Here is a 22,451-nt window from a genome sequence, read left to right on the forward strand (position 1 = left end):
GTACAAGAGCAGATCGACCCACTAAAGTGGATTCTGTTTATACAGTAGTGTTGTAGTAGTGCTATTGTAATTCATTATTATCAGGTTGTCCTAAAAGTTCTCTGAAAAGCCTTCAGTTAATTCAAAATGCTGCAGCTAGAGTACTGACGGGGACTAGAAGGAGAGAGCATATTTCACCCATATTGGCCTCTCTTCATTGGCTTCCTGTTAATTCTAGAATAGAATTTAAAATTCTTCTTCTTACTTATAAGGTTTTGAATAATCAGGTCCCATCTTATCTTAGGGACCTCTTAGTACCATATCACCCCAATAGAGCGTTTCGCTCTCAGAATGCAGGCTTACTTTTAGTTCCTAGGGTTTTTAAGAGTAGAATGGAAGGCAGAGCCTTCAGCTTTCAGGCTCCTCTCCTGTGGAACCAGCTCCCAATTCGGATCAGGGAGACAGACACCCTCTCTACTTTTAAGATTAGGCTTAAAACTTTCCTTTTTGCTAAAGCTTATAGTTAGGGCTGGATCAGGTGACCCTGAACCATCCCTTAGTTATGCTGCTGTAGACTTAGACTGCTGGGGGTTCCCATGATGCACTGAGTGTTTCTTTCTCTTTTTGCTCTGTATACACCACTCTGCATTTAATCATTAGTGATTGATCTCTGCTCCCCTCCACAGCATGTCTTTTTCCTGGTTCTCTCCCTCAGCCCCAACCAGTCCCAGCAGAAGACTGCCCCTCCCTGAGCCTGGTTCTGCTGGAGGTTTCTTCCTGTTAAAAGGGAGTTTTTCCTTCCCACTGTTGCCAAGTGCTTGCTCACAGGGGGTCGTTTTGACCGTTGGGGTTTTTCTGTAATTATTGTATGGCTTTTGCCTTCCAATATAAAGCGCCTTGGGGCAATTGTTGTTGTGATTTAGCGCTATATAAATAAAATTGATTTGATTTAGTGTTCAGAATAATAGTAGTGCTATGTGACTAAAAAGATTAATCCAGGTTTTGAGTATATTTTTTATTGTTACATGGGAAACAAGGTACCAGTAGATTCGGTAGATTCTCACAAATCCAACAAGACCAAGCATTCATGATATGCACACTCTTAAGGCTATGACATTGGGCTATTAGTAAAAAAAAAAAAAAAAAAAAGAAAACGGCGTGTTCACAATAATAGTAGTGTGGCATTCAGTCAGTGAGTTTGTAAATTTTGTGGAACAAACAGGTGTGAATCAGGTGTCCCCTATTTAAGGATGAAGCCAGCACCTGTTGAACATGCTTTTCTCTTTGAAAGCCTGAAGAAAATGGGACGTTCAAGACATTGTTCAGAAGAACAGCGTAGTTTGATTAAAAAGTTGATTGGAGAGGGGAAAACGTATACGCAGGTGCAAAAAATTACAGCCTGTTCATCTACAATGATCTCCAATACTTTAAAATGGACTAAAAAAAACAGACGCGTGGAAGAAAACGGAAAACAATCATCAAAATGGATAGAAGAATAACCAGAATGGCAAAGGCTCACCCATTGATCAGCTACAGGATGATCAAAGACAGTCTGGAGTTACCTGTAAGTGCTGTGACAGTTAGAAGACGCCTGTGTGAAGCTAATTTATTTGCAAGAATCCCCCGCAAAGTCCCTCTGTTAAATAAGACATGTGCAGAAGAGGTTACAATTTGCCAAAGAACACATCAGCTGGCCTAAAGAGAAATGGAGGAATATTTTGTGGACTGATGAGAGTAAAATTGTTTTTTTTGGGTCCAAGGGCCGCAGACAGTTTGTGAGACGACCCCTAACTCTGAATTCAAGCCACAGTTCACAGTGAAGACAGTGAAGCATGGTGATGCAAGCATCATGATATGGGCATGTTTCTCCTACTATGGTGTTGGGCCTATATATCGCATACCAGGTATCATAGATCAGTTTGGATATGTCAAAATACTTGAAGAGGTCATGTTGCTTTATGCTGAAGAGGACATGCCCTTTAAATGGGTGTTTCAACAAGACAATGACCCCAAGCATACTAGTAAACGAGCAAAATCTTGGTTCCAAACCAACAAAATTAATGCCTCGCAGATGTGAAGAAATCATGAAAAACTGTGGTTATACAACTAAATACTAGTTTAGTGATTCACAGGATTGCTAAAAAAAAGCAGTTTCAACATAATACGAGGTCTGTGATTTAAAAAAAGCGGTCCTTTTTATTTATTTTTTTTTTCAAAAAATAAATGGATTTGATTCATATGTTTTTACGTCAGACAAGCTTGAACCCTCGTGCGCATGCGTGAGTTTTGTCATGCCTGTCGGTGACGTCATTCGCCTGTGGGCAGGCTTTGAGTGAGGTGTGGACTCCCCCTTCCGTCGGAATCTCTTTGTCTGAGACGCTGCAGGGAGACGGCGTGCGTGGCTTTATCAATTCAGGACCGGTGAGGGATATCCGTGTGGACACTATTCGAGAAATTCAGCTGGTTTTTGGTGTAAAGTTTAACGGCTGATGAGAGATTGTGGAGTTTCTTTCACTTTAAGCACTGCCCACAAAGCGGATCGGCGCGGCGCAGTCTGAGGTGGCATCCGTCTGGCTGTTTCGAGCTGAAAACATCCTAATTTAAAGCTCTGTTCACCCAGGACGTCGTCAGAGAACAGAGAAGTTTCAGAAGAAGGAATTTACCCGGACATTCCACTGTTAAAGGAGATTTTGTAATGAAAGAACGTGCGGACGAATTTGCCGAGTCGGATCCGTGACGATCCGTGGCAAATCCGTCTGCGCCGCGACATGAAAAACACCTCCGTGTTGAAAACCATTTGTAAAATTCAGGCGGCTTTTGATGACTTTCAACAAGTGAGTATCTGAGAAATTGTTTAACAGCTGGGCATGTTCCAACTTGTCCGTTAAGGTTTCCAACGGAGGTGTTTTTCCTGTGACGACCCCCCGCGGTCGGGTCCGGCCCGACATGCGAATCTGCCCGCACGTTTTTTCATTACAAAATCTCCTTTAACAGTGGAATGTCTGGATAAACTCCTGATCCCGAATTCTTCTGAAAGTCCTGTTATCTCATGACGTCTTGGGTCCACAGAGCCTGAAATTAGGATGTTTTCAGCTTGAAACAGCGAGACGACGCCGCCTCGGAGCGCAGATCGCCGTCAGGCGCCATGGACCGTCCTTACGGCGACAGTAGAACTCCAAAATCTCTCATCAGCCGTTAAAATTTTCACCAAAAACCAGCTGAATTTATCGAATGGTGTCCACTCAGTTGTGCCTTACAGGTTTTGGAAAAATTTTTTCTCAAACAAAGCAGCAGTCTCTGAGCCATTCCTAAACAATGAAAAAATCGACGAGAGGGTGGGCCACTCCTCACTCAAAGACTACCCACAGGCGAATGACGTAACCGACAGGCGTGAAGAAACTCTCGCATGCCCACGAGGGTTCAAGCATGTCTGATGTAATCACACGTGATTCAAATCCATATAGTTTTTGAAAAAAATAAGGTCCGTTACTTTTCTCACAGACCTCGTAGTTTTGAGTTTGTAGCATCAACAGCAAATACTACTATTATTGTTAACACCCCCTTTTCTACTTTTTTTTACTAATATCCCAGTTTCATAGCCTTAAGAGTGTGCATATCATGAATGCTTGGTCTTGTTGGATTTGTGAGAATCTACTGAATCTACTGCTACCTTGTTTCCCATGTAACAATAAGAAATATACTCAAAACCTGGATTAATCTTTTTAGTCACATAGCACTACTATCATTCTGAACACTACTGTACCTCTTTTATATTTTCTTTTACCTAAAGTTTTTGTTGATTTTAATGTCTTTCTGCTTCCTGATATTTTTTCATAGTCTTCTCAGGTGAACACTCTAAACAACATTCATATAAAGTCTGTCCAAGATATTGAAAATGAGGTAGGTTTACTTCTTATTCTATGTTTTAGTACAGTGGGGTGTTTTTTTCACCCACATTTGAACACATTTAAAGAAAACTGTGATTTAACAGCATGTTCTCATTAAGCAAACATTTGCTTTTTCCTCCTCCCTCTCTATCAGTATGGCTACACTTTTGCTGTCGAAGAATTTACTGCCAAGAGGACCAGACCATCTGTGCAAACAGAAGGTACCACAACATCTCAGTGACCTTTGCCTCAGCACCAGTACCAGACTTAAGCTCTCTCTGAAGGGGATATTTTGGAAAGAATTTTGAGTGGCGGCACAATTTGAGGACATTGATATACAGAGAATTGACTGCATATACGGATATTTGCAAGGATTTTATTTTTGTATTCACTGGATATTAGAGATGAACACAATTAATGAATGAGAGCTTGTTATACAGCCTGAAAGCTTTAATTTGAAGGTAAGAATTACACCACGTATTATCTGTGGTCTCATATTTTTGGGACCAAAGGAAATTGGACAGTTTGATGCCACATTGTTAAAGTCAAGGTGTGTGTTCTTCCCTCAGCGTTATGCCCTGCTGTCACAGAGCGAAGAAGTGAGGTGGTGGATTGAATTCCGTTGATAAATCAGTCTGTCGATCCAGAATTGTATATAACAAAATATAACGTAAACAACTGAAATGTATTGAATGAAATTTGCTAGTTTCTTAGTTGTGCACTGTAAGTTGAGTGTTGTCATGGGTGTCTTGGTGGGTCCATTCACTAGTCTTTCATGTACGGTCCTCAGGTCGCTGGGTAGATTTACTGTACTGTGCCATATGCTTTCAGTTTATTCCCTGCGATTAGCAGGGCAAGTACAGGATTAACAGTGTCATTGGGTCCCCAAAATATCCATATATAACTCTGTAATAACTGTTCAGGTCTGAGGTTTTGGGTTATGATCAGTACAGGTGAGGATCACTGAACATTGTATTTTGGGCCATGTTGGCATCTTTTACCAACTACAGTGAGAATAACATCAAATAAAGACATTGGCCTATCAATATCCATGTGAAGCTTTGTTACTAATTTCGGGGTCCCGGTGGCCACTAAGGCCAGTGTTGCTGGTTAATTATTTTAATCATGTTTCGACAGATATGTACCACTTGAAATCAACCACAGACTGTTTGTCTGTTGACATATTAATGAAATTTTTAAATAAATGACACAGCTGGCCATACAGCAAATCAGGAAGTAATTATGAAGTTAAATTTGGCCCCTTAATGGAAACCACAATGGAGTCATTCTTATACTGTACACCCAATTTCGACACAGTCAACCAACATGTCAGTCTGCACTACGAGCTCATATTCATTGTTTTCTTCATCTTTAATATGGTTCTATGCACAGCTAAAATTAAAACAATTTGTCAATCATAAAATGTATATGGTCCTAATTCTATGTATATGTAACATATAGTATGAAACTTTAATGGCTTTCAGTTGAAAACAGGATGTATAATAATCTGTGTACATCCAGCAGTCCTGTTTAAGAACTTCTTTTCTACCTATGATGGCAATCATTTATTTCACGCATTTAGATAATGTGTTACATTCACAAGCTGGATGTCTACTTTGTAGAAACGCCATTGAATTCCTCCGTTCTGTACTTGAAATCTGAATGTTCAAGGTGCCCAGTTGTCTGTTTCCCCAAAAAATGCAGTTTTGTATAGGGTCATGTTTTGTATCTGAACATATTGTCTTACCTGTTAGTTTGTTATATATGTAATGTTGATGAGGAGATGTGGTAATATATATAACGTTTTGAAACATTCATGCGGATGGATGTAAAGCATCTGCTGTTTAGGGATTACTTATCTGCAGCATTAACATTATTTTAAAGTATTTGCTTCATACATGCATTCTTTTTTAAGTCATGAATGCCCACCAGCCCAGTGAAATGATGAGCTTCGTGCACTGTTAAATGATGCCTCTTCTGCATAGAATGAAAACACCTGGCTGGAGGAGTCACTCAGTTGTTAGCATGCTGATCTTATGTGTGGAAGATTTATTTCACATGGGGAGGTGTAAGGCAGTGAGAAAAGAACTGGCTGGCTGACCTCATGATGCCATGGTCTAAGACTGTCACCCTAACGAGCACATCTCTGAAGCTCAGGAATCACTAGGGGACTTGGCTAACGTTTCTGATGCCTGAAATGTTGAGGAATATCACTGACCCTTGCACAGTTTTAATTATGTTAATAATTTATCTTTATTTATTAATGCTGAGTCAGTTTTGGTAGATAAATATGCTGCAGATGATGTGCTGAATCCAGAGGGTTAACTAGAATAAATTGTGGTGCATTGTGTGTTTCTTGAAGTAAAGGAAGCACTATATCAGCTTTACTTAAAAATATTTATAGATTTTAAGGTGAATGGTAAAACTTGTTTAAGGTATAGCTCTGTATTTATCATGTTCTCATCCAAATGTGTGTGTGTGTGTGGGGGGGGGGGAGAAAAAAAAATCTTGATTAGAAAAAGCAGTCATTTGTAATTCATCTCACTGTACTTTATCTTTTCAATCCTGATTTGTTTTAAAGGTTTGTTCAGAGATTTACTGCATGTAAAATAAAAACCAAGTGGAATACAGATTGTTGTTCTTTATAAAAGACTAGAAATGGTTGATGTGTGGTTTCATTCACATCCTCCAGAAGAAATGATTCTTTATGTTTGAAGAATGAAGCCAAGAGGAATGAGGAAGCCAATGGAGAACATTTGTGTACTATGTACATTACATTTTTACATAAATCCTCTTGCACTCAGGCCACGTGGAGCCAACCACGGAAACCAGATGTCTCCATCTAGCTCAGTCATGGGCAATATCCTGTGCTTGGGACAGGGTCACATCACAGACTCTGAGGTCCCAGGCTGTTCAGCCGGCAGGTGCGAGAGGCGCCTCTGGGCCGCCTCCAGGCAGCTTGCTGCCCAGACAAAGTGCACACTGGCCCATGTTGGATGTTGTATGGGCAGGCAGATGATATGGCCATACCATCACACATGCCACACTGCTGCATGGCAAGATGCCGGGAGCTGTTGGGTCTGCTGTCTCAGAGCCTGGTTGGGACCAGGTAATGCCTTCCATCCTGAGAACTCTGGTGTCAAAGCCATCAACTCTGCCCACCAGGGTGTTGCTCAGTGGCCAGATTTCTGAGCCATACAAGAGAACAGAGGCATTATAGACCCGGAGCTTGGTGCCCCAAGAGATGCATTGGTGCTGCCACAGAGGACTCCACAGGGACTGCATGATGGTAGTTGCCAGGGCTCTGTGTCAGTCAACCTCTGGCAAGTTAGACACTATAGGACCAAGATATTTAAATGTTGGTACAAAGCAATAACATCATCCTCTGGCTTCACAAATAATAAACCATGTGTGGGTCTACGAGATGCCGTGAGATGACTGGAGGGGGTCACAGTCTCCTATCACTGTTTTGGAAGAGGAAGGGTGACCTGCTGATGTGCATCAACCACAGAGACGTCACACTCCTCTACATTCCAGGCAAATTATTCACTTGCATTTTACTCACCTGTGCCCTGGTCACACGCAGCAGATACCACTAACAAAAAGCTGGTTTTATGCCTAATAGATCCACAACAGGTCATACAGTGAGGAAAATAAGTATTTGAACACCCTGCGATTTTGCAAGTTCTCCCACTTAGAAATCATGGGAGGGGTCTGAAATTTTCATCTTAGGTGCATGTCCACTGTGAGAGACATAATCTAAAAAAGAAATCCGGAAATCACAATGTATGATTTTTTTAAATTTATTTGTATGTTACTGCTGCAAATAAGTATTTTAACACTTACCAACCAGCAAGAATTCTGGCTCTCACAGACCTGTTAGTTTTTCTTTAAGAAGCCCTCTTATTCTGCACTCTTTACCGGTATTAATTGCACCTGTTTGAACTGTATAAAAGACACCTGTTCACACACTCGATCACACTCCAACCTGTCCACCATAGCCAAGACCAAAGAGCTGTCTAAGGACACCAGGGACAAAACTGTAGACCTGCACAAGGCTGGGATGGACTACAGGACAACAGGCAAGCAGCTTGGTAGAAGACAACAACTGTTAAGATTATTTATTAGAAAGTGGAAGAAACACATGACTGTCAATCAACCTCGATCTGGGATTCCATGCAAGATCTCACTTCATGGGGTAAGGACGATTCTGAGAAAGCTCAGAACTACATAGGAGGACCTGGTCAATGACCTGAAGAGAGTTGGGACCACAGTCACAAAGATTACATTAGTAACACATGATGCTGTCATGGATTAAAATCCTACAGGGCAGCAAGGTCCCCCTGCTGAAACCAGCACATGTCCAGGCCTGTTTGAAGTTCACCAGTGTCTATCTGGATTATCCAGAGGAGGCATGGGAGAAGGTCATGTGGTCAGATTTGACCAGAATAGAGTTTTTTGGAATCAACTCCACTTACCATGTTTAGAGGATGAGAACAACCCCAAGAAAACCATCCCAACCGTGAAGCATGGGGGTGGAAACATCATACTCTGGGGGTGCTCTTCTGCAAAGGGGACAGGACGACTGCACCGTATTGAAGGGAGGATGGATGGGGTCATGTATTGCGAGATTTTGGCAAACAACCTCCTTCCCTCAGTAAGAGCATTGAAGATGGGTCATGGCTGGGTCTTCTTCTTTGGAGGGAGCTGAAACTCCAAACCTGAAAGATCTAGAGATCTGTATCGAGGAGTGGACCAAAATCCCTGCTGCAGTGTGTGCAAACTTGGTGAAAACTACAGAAAACGTTTGACTTCTGTAATTGTAAACAAAGGCTACTATGCCAAATATTAACATTGATTTTCACAGGTGTTCAAATACTTATTTGCAGCAGTAACATACAAATAAATTATTAAAAAAAATCATACATTGTGATTTCCGGATTTTTTTTTTTTTTTTTTTTTTTTTTAGATTATGTCTCTCACAGTGGACATGCACCTAAGATGAAAATTTCAGACCCCTCCATGATTTCTAAGTAGGAGAACTTGCAAAATCACAGGGTGTTCAAATACTTATTTTCCTCACTGTATTTCTGCACTGCAACCGCGAATAGAAAAGGCCGGGGTGTTTAGGAAGGACTGCCACCATAACATTAACTTCATCAACCTCAAAGCTGCCTTTGACACTGTGGACCATGGATCATTAGGGAACATACTTAAGAACCTTGGTGTCCCAGCCAAGATCCAACACTCTTTTAGCACCTGTACCACAGAACCAAGAGTTGTGTGCCTGGGAACAGCAGATGCTCAAGAGTGGTTCCCCATCAGCAGTGGTGTAAGGCAGGACTGTGTCGATGCTCCAGAACTCTGTGTCATAGATCATCTAATGACAAGCATCTGTGAGCAGGTTCCTGGCGTGTGATCACATCCTAACTGGCCTTGAATATGCTGATGACACCACCCTGTTCAGCTAAGGGGGGTTCCTTCAGTTTTTCAATAGAATATCTAATTTGAATAGTTCAAACATTACTATTTGGGTTTCTTTCTATTTTGTTAGAGATGCTTCAATTATTAAGTCTTGAAAATAAATTTCAAATTGGTGTCAATTGGTCACTGAGTAATCAATTAAATTCCCGTTCTCTCTCTGTCACAGAGATCCGGGAAACTCAGTTTGAGAGTTTGTCCATGAACTCCAAAAGGTGTCTGTGATTTACCAGAATTTTCCATCATTGTGCTGTAGTTTCTTTGTTTTTACTGTGGCACAGTTTTAAGATGTAAAAAAAGTTTTTTTCTTTGGAACTTTTGGCATGTTTTGGTATCCCTCGCATTTCCGTGTAGCCTGTAACATTCCTGTCCTATCATATCACCGGAAAGTTTTCCATAAATACCAAAGTTGTGCTGAAGTTATGCAATGGGTGTACTGCAGTTGTTTTTACACACTCGCAAGGTAGTTCAGCACATTGCATCATCACACTGCGTACTACCTCACTTTTGTGGACGGCGGTGACCTTTGTACACCAGCTTACTGTGAGCTTCCAGGATGCATGTCTGTGAAAGTGAGAACAGGGCAAATCAACCTCAGAAAGTGTGCCGCTTTGAACACTGGAAAATAAATTTAAAAAATCCAGACCTGTCACCAATCTCACAAAATGATACCCCCTGCTTCATCACGGCGTTTCTTTGCGCCATGCAGCTCAGCCGCGACGTGATGAAGCCTCACAGGACATGTTTGGGCAGGTCCAGCTCATGCACAATCACAATCGGATATTCACACGACTGGAAAGCAACCGGAATCCGTCTGAAATCCACCTGAAAGCTGTCCTGAGAGACCAACACCGAGGTGGTTTTGTGCCGCGCCATGAGCGGCACGGTGGCGCGTCCCTCTGCTTCTTTTTCCATGAAAAAACTCCTGTAACGGTGGAATGTGCCGAAAAAGTGCTGATGTCCACATCTTCTGCCTTTTTGTGAAAGTCAGACGAGGTCCCGGATCAACAAAGCTTTCACGTTGGAAATGATCTGGTTGTTCCAGTGGGGTGTCAGCCTGTCGATGGGGGCTGGGAGTGCGCCGCGCTCTCAGGAGTTGTGGGCAGTCCTTAAAGCGGCAGTAACACTCCGTAATCTGTTTAATCCCCATAAAATCGTCCCTGAAAGCCATATTAATTTTTAGAACGGTGTCCACCTGGAGGTCTCTCACAGTTTCTGGAAAAAATATGATGCAGCAAAGCTCCAAATCGTTCAGACATTTATTCGCAATAAAAAATAGACGAGAGGGGTGGACCAGTGCTCACACAAAGCCTGCTCACAGGCGAATGACGCAACCGACAGGCATGAAAAAACTCACGCATGCGCACGAGGGTTCAAGCTTGTCTGACGCAATCACACGTGATTCAAATCCTTATGGTTTTTTAAAAAAATAATAAGGTCGGATACTTTTCTAATAGACCTTGTATTATTTCTCAGGGATAGTAAATCTTTTGTGATGAAATAACTGAATTAACAAACGGATTATCCTCTGCACATGTATTTGACCAATGTGATATATTATTAAAAGCAAAGTCCAATTATCTCTTTCTGGAGATATCAGACCAGAATCTGCGTCCTTCGTGCACTTCCACTGTGTGTCGTTTCACTTAAATCCATAAAGTGGTTTAGGGGGAGTTGGGCTTATACAAGACCCATGGACAGGGTCATTCTTGTATACTCCTCAAAACCTTTGTGGTGGTATAATTATATATTTTTAAAGCTGAATTATAGTCATCTCTGTTTATATTTATAAATACTATATTTCCATTAAGAACTTGTCTTCTCAAACAAAAAAAACCCTTCAGGTGACTGGTTGGTGGATTTGAGAAAAAGACAAGGGCAGCAGCTGATTAGATTTCTTGCTTTGAATTTTTTGTAAATTTTGATTGTGTACGTGTCTCTTCTTTCATTGCTTCAACACCTTCATTCATTGATTTAACATCTCCAATGTCAGCTTCTTTAAATGATGCATTTCTGAGATTCCAGCTTGTGTGATATTAAGTGTTGTTCTGCGACAGTCTTATTTACGTGTACTTGGGTTATTCTGTGGTGCAGATTGTGGGTTCAACCTTTTTTCATGTACAGCTGAATAGCTTCCAAAGACTGTGTGTGTGTGTGTGTGTGTGTGTGTGTGTGGGTGGAAATTTTACCCAGCAGTGTGCTAAATATTAGAAACATGCATATCACAAATGTAATGTGTGTTATTTTCTTCCATTGTTGCCATGTACATATTTGTGTGATGTGCCAAGATTCCCAGTACAGGTACTGGGAATCTTGTTAAAGTTGAGGGTCACATGGATTCCAGTCAATATCAGCAGATTCTTGAGAACAGTGTTCATGAATCAGTGACAAAGTTGAAGTTGCACCGGGGCTGGATCTTTCAAAAAGACAACGACACAAACACTGCTCAAAATCTACTAAAGCATTCATGCAGAGGAACAAGTACAACATTCTAGAATGGCCATCTCAGTCCCCAGACCTGAATATTGTTGAAAATCTGTGGTGTGATTTTAAGCAGGCCGTCCATGCTCGGAAACCAACAAACCTGAGATGTTTTGTAAAGAAGAATGGTCCAAAATACCTTCAACCAGAATCCAGACTCTGATTGGACGCTATAGGAAGCATTTAGAGGCTATTATTTCTGCCAAAGGAGGAGCTACTAAATATTGATGTATTTTTTTCTGTTGGGGTGCCCAAATTTATGCACCTGCCTAATTTTGTTTAAAGAATTATTGCACACTTTCTGTAAATCCTATAAACTTCATTTCGCTTCTCAAATATCAGTGGTTGTCTGCTATATGATATATTTAACTGAAATTGATGATCCAGGCAACCAATGATTTATAAAGGAAAATCATGGAAATCATCAGGGGTGCCCAAACTTTTGTATACAACTGTATCTAGCTGTGTCGCAAATGTGGTGAGAATCCATGACGTAGTTTTGACGTAATCCTTCAAAGCCTATATAAAGTGGAATCTTGATCCAGAATCCGGATTCGGATCCAGATCACCTCCAAAATTTAATGGAGTCTTCCATGGCCCAATATGTATCCGTGGTGAGAATCCATGAAATAGTTTTGATGTAATCCTTCAAAGTCTATATAAAGTGAATCTTGATCCAGAATCCGGATCATGGTCACCTCCAAAATTTAGTCTTCCTTGGCCTCATATCTATCTGTGTTGAAAATTTCTTCAAAATCTGTGCTGTGCAGTAGTTTTGATGTAGTCTTGCTAACAGTCAGACAGATAGATAGATAATAAATAAACGCAGATTATTTTATTACATCTCTGGTGGATGCAATTATGTGTCTGCAATATGTTGGAATATATGAATATTAAGTTTTTTGGGTTTTTTTGTTTTTTAACTGTTACACAGGTCATGCTAGGTCAGGTCTGGGAGCGTGCACTAGTGCCACACTTTGACACATACACCACATTATGGAAACGCCCTGGTTCCTGGTTGGCATCCACCCAGGCACACAACCGGTCCATCCTCACCTCCCAAAAGTCACCATCCATATGCAGCAGCCAGGTGACGTGTAGGTGTCTTTTCCCGTTTCTGGGATCCTCAGCAGCACTGTGGTGGCTTCTTGCTGGATCATTCTCAGAAAAATGCGACACATGGCCAAAATGTCGTAGGTGTTGTAGTCATACTTGTACAAATACGGTGAAATTGTGTTTGCTGCAGTCCCTGTTTGATACTATATATAAAAAAAAGGACAAATAAAACCACTGTAATAGTGAATTTTAATGCCTAATGTACACTGTAGAGTTTTAAAACATACAATTTGAAATTTTAAAGTAAAGACAGAAATGGTTATTGTGAAAATACTATTAGTCATTTTGCATGATGTGATATGTACACATTAATAAAAATTTAAGCAGTGACATCATGTAAACTCTTATCTTCAAAGGATTAGAATTGTTTTTGTGACAAGATGGTATAAAGACAGTGTACACAGTGAGTGGTACTGTAAAGTGTAGCAGACAGTACATACAGTGTACTAACAAAGTACTGTATGTAATGCAAATCACTTTTACAGCCAGTTTTCTTAAGACAGGTCAGGGTATGGATATGTCTGGGAATTTATTAACATCAGTCCCGGTGCCAGACAGATTTGCAGAGGGGCCTTACATTGCTCTGAGGGCGGGGGGCACTTTTTTATGCCAGAAGTATAAATTAGAGCTCTGTGCTGGACTATTTTCTTTGTCCCACAGCCGCTCCTGCTGACTTTCGGCCCATAACCGCCATATGTGTTACGGTCAAGTGTCTCTGCTTTGAGAAGAAAGCTGTTGCTCTGTAAATATGCCAAGAACCAAGCAGACCGCCCATAAATCAACCAGTGGCAAAGCGCCCAGAAAGCAGCTAGCTACAAAGGCTGCCCGTAAGAGCGCTCCTGCTACCGCTGGCATGAAGAAGCCTCACCGTTACAGACCCAGTACCGTGGCACTGCAGGAGATCCATCGCTACCAGAAATCCACAGAGCTGCTGATCCACAAGTTGCCCTTCCAGCATCTGGTGAGAGAAATCCCTCAGGATTTCGAGACCAATCTGTGCTTCTAGAGCTCCACTATGATGGCTCAGCAGGAGACATCTGTGTTTGAGGATGCCAGCCTGTGCACCATCCACGCCAAGAGGGTCACCATCATGCCCAAAGACATCCAGCTGGTGTGTCGCATCGGAGGAGAGAGGACTTAAAGTGATCTTGGTGTGTCCACCAGACAAATCTTGACACTTGCACAAATTTGATCCTCACACTTGCGCGCAAGCTTGTCTGCCAATGAGTAAACTTGTTGTAAACTGTGCACGGTTGCATGCCAGTGCGCAAAGACTGTTCAAAAGCTCTGGTACGCATTAATTTCGTGCCACTTGCATGAATTAGTCATGATCATTGCACAACCTATTCGAAAACACTGAGCGTCAATCAATGGGTATCATTGCACACAGGGCAGTTGAACTTGAAATTAAATTATGACAAGATGTTACATCTATGAAATACATACCTTTACAGATACGTGATGTAACTTATAAGAAGGAATGAAAAGTCAACTATTTTGCCAATTCATTACTATATATATATGATAAATATTACCTTTGACACGAGATTCCAAATGTGTTCTCCACTGCACGACGTGCACGAGACAACCTGCAGCTGTAGATAATGTCTCTGTGATTCTGGGAGTGATGAGAGAATGGTTTCATCAGCCACGTTCTTAGAGCAAATGCATCTTCGGCTACAAAATTATTTTAAAAAGTGTGGCGTCCAGCAAGACAAAGCGGGATGCATTGGCTGGACAAACTGTGTGGCCGTGCGGGGATCAAATGTCAAGGTGCCTCTCGCCCGTTCCCGCGATCATGTGTATGTCCAATCACATCTGCCCCCATGAATCTCTGAGAATTTATGCCCAGACAATAATAGAGATGTATTGATTTTGTGTCTTCTCGCGTCCCGCGGGAGAGAACACGTTATTTAGGCAATTAATAAGGAGATTCATGGGCCTGTATGTCTTTTGACCCACTGGTCAAAAATAGCGCTCCTATTTTGTTTAAGAGAGTTTCATATTCTGCCATATATGGGTATGCAGTGAAGTATGAGGGTCAGGTTGCTGCGGTACTCCCGTTGTGGCTGCATCTGTCTCTTTATGTGTACCTGATGACTATTAGGCTGTAGCCTAATAATTACTCCATGTTTTACTCATCAATATTATTATGAATCATCTATATTGGACATTTATACAAATTGTAATAATGGTAGGCTGTGATTTTTTATTTTTATTTTTATTTATTTTTTGTGGTTGGCGGGCGACTGACAGGCTCATCCATCCAATGTTGGTCCAACCGACTCAGAGGGCAGGCCAGGCACCCTAAGGCCCGCCCATGACGCCAGGTCTGATTTGCATTAACTGCTAATAAATACACACAATATGTTAAATTTGTCTGGAGTAGGTAGTTCTCAAAATCTGACTGACTGTGCTAGGAGAGTAGTGAGGGGAGCCACTAAGACACCCATGACAACTTTGAAGGAGGTACAGACTGTGATTCAAGATGCAGGGGTGGTGGCCAAGTGGTTAATGTACTTGGTTTCAGTGCAGAAGGTTCCAGGTTCAAATCCCACCCCTGCCACATTTCTCCATGTAATGTGGAGTTGTGTCAGGAAAGGCATACTGGTGTAAAACGTCTGCCAATTCAACATGCAGATCCACCTTGGTTTTGCTGTGGCGATTCGGGATCATGCAACTTTTGTTTGTTACATCACCATACGCGTCATAGTGGAGTGGAATACAGAAGGAGTTTATCCCCTGTCACCCTGACGGATGGACACAGAAATGCTGTCCTTCAGTCCAAAACGCCATACTCCCTATAACTTTTCATAGTTTTGAGACAAGTTTACCAAATTTTCAGCAGGGAGGCATCCCTACTTAGTCAAGCTTGCTGATGAGTGACCTTGACCAAATATTGAAGGTCACAGAGCCAAAACTGGTGTTTCTGTGTGATGAAGATGGTAACTTGCCAAGGATTTCATACAGGTTCATCAAATTTGCAGGAAACATGCAGTGATTACTTTGATTTAATTCTGAAGGTCATAGGGCCAAAAAATAACTGCAACACTGTACTACCTATAACTCTTTAGGAAATAATAAGTTTACCAAATTGGGAGCATGTAATACATCTCTTGAAGGTCTAGTTAGATGTTAGATGATGAAAGCCTTCACCTAGTTTTGAAGGTCACAGAGCCAAAACTTGGGTCCGTGTATGTTGAAACACTGACCTCTATACATTTCCAGGGATTTCTTTTGCAGCAAGGATGCATCCTTTGAAGATCTAGGTCCAGCTCATTGTGTAGTAACTAAGGTGATGTCCTGTGAGATTTGACCTTGGCATTGAGACATTTGTTTTGAAATGCAAGTAAACATCTTACTTTACGTATGTCCCACTATAGTTACTAGGCTGTAGGTTTTTTTTTTTTACTGTCTGCTTGCCAGCCGGTGATCTGATTCGCAGACGGGTTGTTACAAAGGGACTGTGTGCACATTCCCCGAAAACGAGCTCTGATTCCAACCAGCTGTTTCCCGCCTCACAGGTCAGCTGCACACACACACACACACACACACACACACACACACACACACACACACACACACACACACACACACACACACACACACACACACACACACACACACACACACACACACACACGTACACACATAGTGGGCGGAGCCAAACTGCCACACACACCGGAGGGAACCCCATCAGCTGTGGCTATACACACACACACACAGCTTGAACTTTTATTATTATTATTTTTCTGCTGCACGCTGCATTGTGCAGATACAGCGATTGTGCGGCAGGAGTTTGCGCGTTTCTCCGGTGAAGAGCTGCAGCGGCGCCGGCACTTTGAGAAGGTGGCTTTGGAAGTATGGAATATTTCATGATGCCCGCAGACAACATAGCGTCCATACAGCACTTCAAGAAGACTGAGAAGGACGTGATCGGAGGCCTGTGCAGGTACATACTCTGCTCGCAAGACCACATGTGTGCACACAACCTGCTAAATGGTTAGCTCTGGCTGCACATGCGTTCATATGTGGGGACGCGGAATGTTAAATGTGTCGTTCGAGTAACGCAGGCAGTCGTGGAACACGTTAATCTGAGGCGCGTTTGCAGCCGTTCCGTTTCGGAATATGTAAATTTAGATTAAATCGACAGATTTGTGTGCAGCGGAGTCAACCACGTGGTAGCTAACGAGCGGCTGTACACTAACATTACTGAGTTACGGGTTTTCTCTGTCGACAAATTAACCCCACCTGTCTACGTATCTATTTCTCTGCGTGTCGTTTAGTTGCGTTTCGGCTGGTACATGTGGAAGTGGGTTTGTGGTGGATTCGGCGCTGTAAAGAGTCGTTTCCGCACAGCAGCCATGATCGTGAGCTGAAGTTAGCTTAGCTGGGCTAGCTACTTAGCCAGACGTTCTGTCACAGTACTGGTTATGTATACAGTTATTTAACCAGTCTACTCCAGCGGCCCAGTCACATGGATTGTCTGCCACGTGCAGTAAGGGGCAGAAATGAGCAGTCGGTGGTTTCATGGTTGAATAATAACATCTAGCTGAGTGCTAACGGGAGAAGCATTGTTCTCGGTGAGGGCAGGGGCCTCGCTGACGCGCCTCCTATTGGCCACAACATGAATAGATAACATGAAATCAGCTGAAAAGTGTTTTCTTGTTTAGATGTGTCAAAGATACCCTTCAAATTTTCTTATCGAATTAAAGCTTAATTGTACCCTCATCAATGGACTACTGAATACATTAAAGATGCCTATTAATCCTTTTTTCCATCTCTAGTGAGGGCTACACCTCCTCCACAGGAGGTGGACACAAGGCAAATCATTTTACAGATCCACATCCTCCTGAGTGAGCCACTAATCATACCCAGGTTTTCTGAGACCTTTGAGTCACCTGAGTCAGTATTGCATACAGTGCAAAAATCCAGCAGGGTGGACGACTTCTGACTTTTTTCTGAATGATAGAGAACTTTGCTTCTCCAAACACCATCAGGTTACAGCTGCTGTGGAAAATCAGCTGAGGTTCATCATTTGACCTGTTAAGTAATACAAATTAATAAATAGTAATTAATTCATTGAAAGATGTTTTTCTGTTGGGGTGAAATACGGTGGGGACGTTGTGTGCCCCGTGCCTGCTACCATGAACCATGAAGATCCAACGGGAACCTTGAATAAGAGACGCTAAAGCCCTGTTTCCATCAAGCGGTCTGGGTCTGTACTGCACGGTATGGAACGCTGTTTTGTGCGTTTCCACATCCAGATTTAGGGATGGGTATCAAAAAAAAACAAACTACTGTTTTTTCTGCATTCTTTGCCTGGGGTACCAAAATAATGGAGCATTACAAAAGGGAGATGCTAACACACTGCTGTTCATTGATTGGTTCAGCAGCTAAAGCGAAAGCTGCACTACTCACGTGACCGTTCATACAATTCAGACTGTTTCAAATGTTAAAATCATTCACTCACGGAGTCAATATAAAGTCTATTAAACTTACCTGTTACGTCCTTTCGGTCAGATTCATCATCACAGCCTGACAAAAAGTGTTATCCACATAAAGCGCCCTTATCTTGGAAAACAATGTCTGGAAATACATCATCACAGCCTGACAAAAAGTGTTATCCACATAAAGCGCCCTTATCTTGGAAAACAATGTCTGGAAATACTTTTAATTTCTTATTGTGGTTGAATAAACGCAGTGTTTTTAAAGAAGTCTCTATATTTTGTCTGCTCCAGGTGTGTTTTTAAGTGTTGCAGCGCTCCATTTATTCACATCTCTTCAGCATTTTGCTCTCGATGAAAATAAATCCCATAAATGATCCACCAAGACAAAAATAAAGTAAAAATTTTGAAAATGTTAAATTACTCTGTGTGGAGGAGCCGAGGCCACTCAACAGCATACGCACTCTCAATGACGTGCATGTCGGCGTCTGCCATGCTCCACCTAATATACAAAAAGTGCTGCTGATGGTGGAAATGCAAGCCATACTGTACCAACACGGACCGCTTGGTGGAAACAAGGCTTAACAGGGCTCTGGGGAAAGAAGAAGTCAACGGATCAGGCGGAGGAGGTGATGGTTTGTATCCCAGCTGCTGTGAAGGCAGATAAATGCTGCAGCAGGTCATCAGACCCCAATCGTCTTTGGATTTCCCAGCCATCGGACCAGGCTAAGGATCTGTCAAGGGTCTCATGTTTGTTGGCATGCAGTGACATTCTCCCGTTAAACAAATCCATGCACATGCGTCGCTTGATCGACCGTGGATGTAGATGTTCTCCACGTTCACTATCCCATCCAAGAATCAATCATGCAACAATTTTCCTTGCCACTGAGGAACCAAAAAATGAAGAAGCACCTTGAAAAAGTTGAAGTTTAAAGGGTCAGCTGAGGGGTCTTGTGTTTTCTGCAAATATGTGCACCAAATATGACCATAAACTTGACATAGCACAAGTTATTAATCATAATTAATGTTATAGTAGGCCTATTAACACAATTTACAAACAGGCATAGTCCTTGAAGTGTGCACCAGTGTGAGGTGTCTGTGTTTGCATCTGCAAGCGTTATCGTGATCAGTTGATGGAGTCCAAATCTCTACCGTAGGCCAAATTTATAGCATTTATACCATCAACTGCATATACCACACGCCCCTACCAGGTTCCCAGAGATTGATTTTAACATCTTTAGATATTGTGTTTAGGGCTGCTGCTATAGATTATTTTAGTAATCGAGTATTCTATCGATTATTCTGGTGATTAATCGAGTAATTGGATAAAAAGTATTTCTGTGTTTTTAAACACTTCAACAGTCCAGGGCTCTTCCTAAGCAATGGCACAATGTTGCTGCGCCATCACACAGATTGTCAAATTTACTGTATCCCTTTCTGTTTTGTTGAGTAATTATTTATCTTTTCACATCTTTACAAAGTTTGGATCTTTCCCGGTGTCAGCAGCTCAGCCAAAGTCTTGACAGTTTGCTGAAATGGCTTTCTGTTATTTTGCAAAAATTAAAAAGTGAAACACTCAGTGCGAGTCTGAGTAACACACAGAAGAAAGAGTGGACTTCTGCTGAAAGGATCTTCTTCCAGAGACTGTTTGTCAGTGTGGCCGGGGACGGAGCTGTAACTCACCCGGTGTGAGGAGAGTGCTGAACCCCTTGCACTGCCACCAGGTGAATAGCCACTTCCCACGTAGAGCAGAGAGCAGCTAGCGGAACAAACAATGTTTTTTTTAAACAGGCATTCACACTGCTTCGCTTTAAATGCAGAGTCTATTTCAGATAAGTTTGGGCCGTCTTTCTCTTAAAAGGCTTTATTTTACTCTGTGTGTCACATTGGAAAGCGGTAGCTTTTGGTGTTAAATTGATTAGCGCTTACACGGCTTTAGTCTTCTGTTTTTTTTTTTTTCTGGGGAAGTTACAGCACCACACACAGGCCTGGCATATGTACTGCAATGTTAAACGGAGCTTCGAGGCATAGAATTTGCTTCAAACATTTTTTGTAGTCGAATTGAATTACTCGATTAATTGTTTCAGCCCTAATTGTGTTTAATCCCAGCATAATTTTGCTGCTTCTCAGTAGTTATTATGTATCACATACTTAATAACTGCTGAGAAGCAGCAAAATGTCATTTAAATATGATAAGTAATTTAACTTGTAAGTTTGAATTTTATTTTCCAGTGAGACTTTTGCTTTTCCTCAGTAGGCTAATGATTACCAAATATTTAGGAAATTCTGCTGGGATAAACCACAATATTTTAAAATGTCAATATCAAACTTTATAGAAATTAATTAAAGTGGGATTTGCGGGCAGTCCAGGCTGATTTTAGTCATGACTCGGTTTCATAAAAGCAGCCAAGCTTAACTAGTATAACTAGTCTTTTTTTTTTTTTTTTTGGTGGGCGGGGGCATTTTTCATAGAATATATGAATTCAAAGGATTCAAAAGAATTTTATTGTCATATGCACATAGGAACATGTTCCCTGCACAATGAATTGTGTCTACTGCATTTAACCCATCCTAATTGCCAGTTAGGAGCAGAGGTCGCCTTTAGGCGCCCGGGGACCAGCTCCAGATGTACATCCCTGCCTAGGTCAATAGCAGGGCTGAGCAAACCATGACCGGCCTCATGACAACAGATGACACACACAACACACATAAGCCGGCCGGTACATGAACACATATAAAAAGCGCACACAAGGTAAAACTAATAATAATAATAATATATTTTATTTGTAATGCACTTTACATTCATGGAATCTCAAAGTGCTACAGAGCAGAGACTAAAAACAAACAATGTACAGGGTCAAAAACAATAAAATATATTCATAAAACATAACCAGACAGATAAAATCAAACATTTTAAACATTTTAACATTTTAAAAGGCCCTTTTAAATAAAAATGTCTTGAGGCCTTTTTTAAATGCCCCCACACTCTGTGGGGCCCTCAGGGTCTCTGGAAGGGCATTCCAGAGCTGTGAGGCGACTACCTGGAAGGCCCTGTCTCCCATGGTGGAGAGCTTGGATCTGGGCTGGTGCAAGCGGTAGGTGGACGTGGTGGAGCGGAGGGTTCTTGGGGCGGTGTGTGGCGTGAGGAGTTCACTAAGGTAGGCAGGGGCAGTTCCATGTATGCATTGGTGTGTAAGGAGACAGAGTTTGTACTGAATTCTTTGTTGAATGGGCAGCCAATGAAGGGATCTGGGGACTGGAGTGATGTGGTCATATTTGCGCCTCCTCGTCAGGACCCGGGCAGCACAGTTCTGAATGTGCTGCAGCTTTTGTAGACTTTTGCCGGGGATCCCGACGAGGAGGGCGTTGCAGTAGTCCAATCTGGAGGAGACAAAGGCATGGATCAACTTCTCCCCGTCGGATTGGGAGAGGGAGGGGCGGAGTTTTGCGATATTTTTAAGGTGGAGGAAAGAGACCTTGCAGAGGTGACGGATGTGAGAGTCGAATGTGAGATGTGAATCAAATCTGACACCAAGGTTTGTAACGGATGAGGACAGGGAAATGTTATGGTCAAAGATCGAGATACTGTTTAGGTTTGAGAAGGACTGGGTTTGGTGAGGGGTACCAATAAGGATGGCTTCTGTTTTGCTACTGTTCAGTTGAAGAAAGTTGTCAGCCATCCATGCCCTTATCTCCTCCAGGCAACAGTGAAGTGCAGATGGCAGAACTGTGGTGGGAGTGGGGTCCATTTTTATATACAGCTGTGTGTTGTCTGCGTAACAATGAAAAGAAACCTTATCTTTATTGATTATCTGACCGAGTGGGAGCATGTAGATAGTGAAAAGGCTTGAGGCACTCCACAGCTAACTGTATGAGGTGATGATTTGGACTGTCCTATGGTCACAAAGTCTGTCCTGCCAGTGAGGTATGACATGAACCGCCGACGTGAATTACAATCTTACCAAATTTACGCTTAGCCTTAGCCAGCAGTTTCAAATTTCCTTCAGTGTCGCCTGCTCTGGCCCCTGGAAGACAATTGACTATGGTTGCTGGTGTCGCT

General features: G+C 42.1%; 2 protein-coding genes and 1 pseudogene across 2 annotated transcripts in view; all 3 read left to right on the forward strand.

Moving 5' to 3' along the window:
• mvb12a (multivesicular body subunit 12A) overlaps window positions 1-6,496 on the forward strand; it is a 38,529-nt gene extending 32,033 nt beyond the window's left edge. The window contains exons 9-10 of the mRNA XM_034188885.1: window positions 3,817-3,879; window positions 4,021-6,496. Coding sequence (XP_034044776.1) covers window positions 3,817-3,879; window positions 4,021-4,107 — 150 coding nt within the window. The 3' untranslated portion in view covers window positions 4,108-6,496. The remainder of the gene's footprint in view (window positions 1-3,816; window positions 3,880-4,020) is intronic.
• Window positions 6,497-13,689: 7,193 nt separating this feature from the next.
• On the forward strand, window positions 13,690-14,111 carry LOC117526810 (annotated as a pseudogene).
• Window positions 14,112-16,621: 2,510 nt separating this feature from the next.
• LOC117526812 (transcription factor AP-4-like) overlaps window positions 16,622-22,451 on the forward strand; it is a 45,592-nt gene continuing 39,762 nt past the window's right edge. Inside the window, exon 1 of the mRNA XM_034188886.1 lies at window positions 16,622-16,896. Coding sequence (XP_034044777.1) covers window positions 16,808-16,896 — 89 coding nt within the window. The 5' untranslated portion in view covers window positions 16,622-16,807. The remainder of the gene's footprint in view (window positions 16,897-22,451) is intronic.

The sequence above is a fragment of the Thalassophryne amazonica genome, chromosome 15 (assembly GCF_902500255.1).
Source record: "Thalassophryne amazonica chromosome 15, fThaAma1.1, whole genome shotgun sequence".
In the NCBI taxonomy this organism is placed as follows: Eukaryota; Metazoa; Chordata; class Actinopteri; order Batrachoidiformes; family Batrachoididae; genus Thalassophryne; species Thalassophryne amazonica.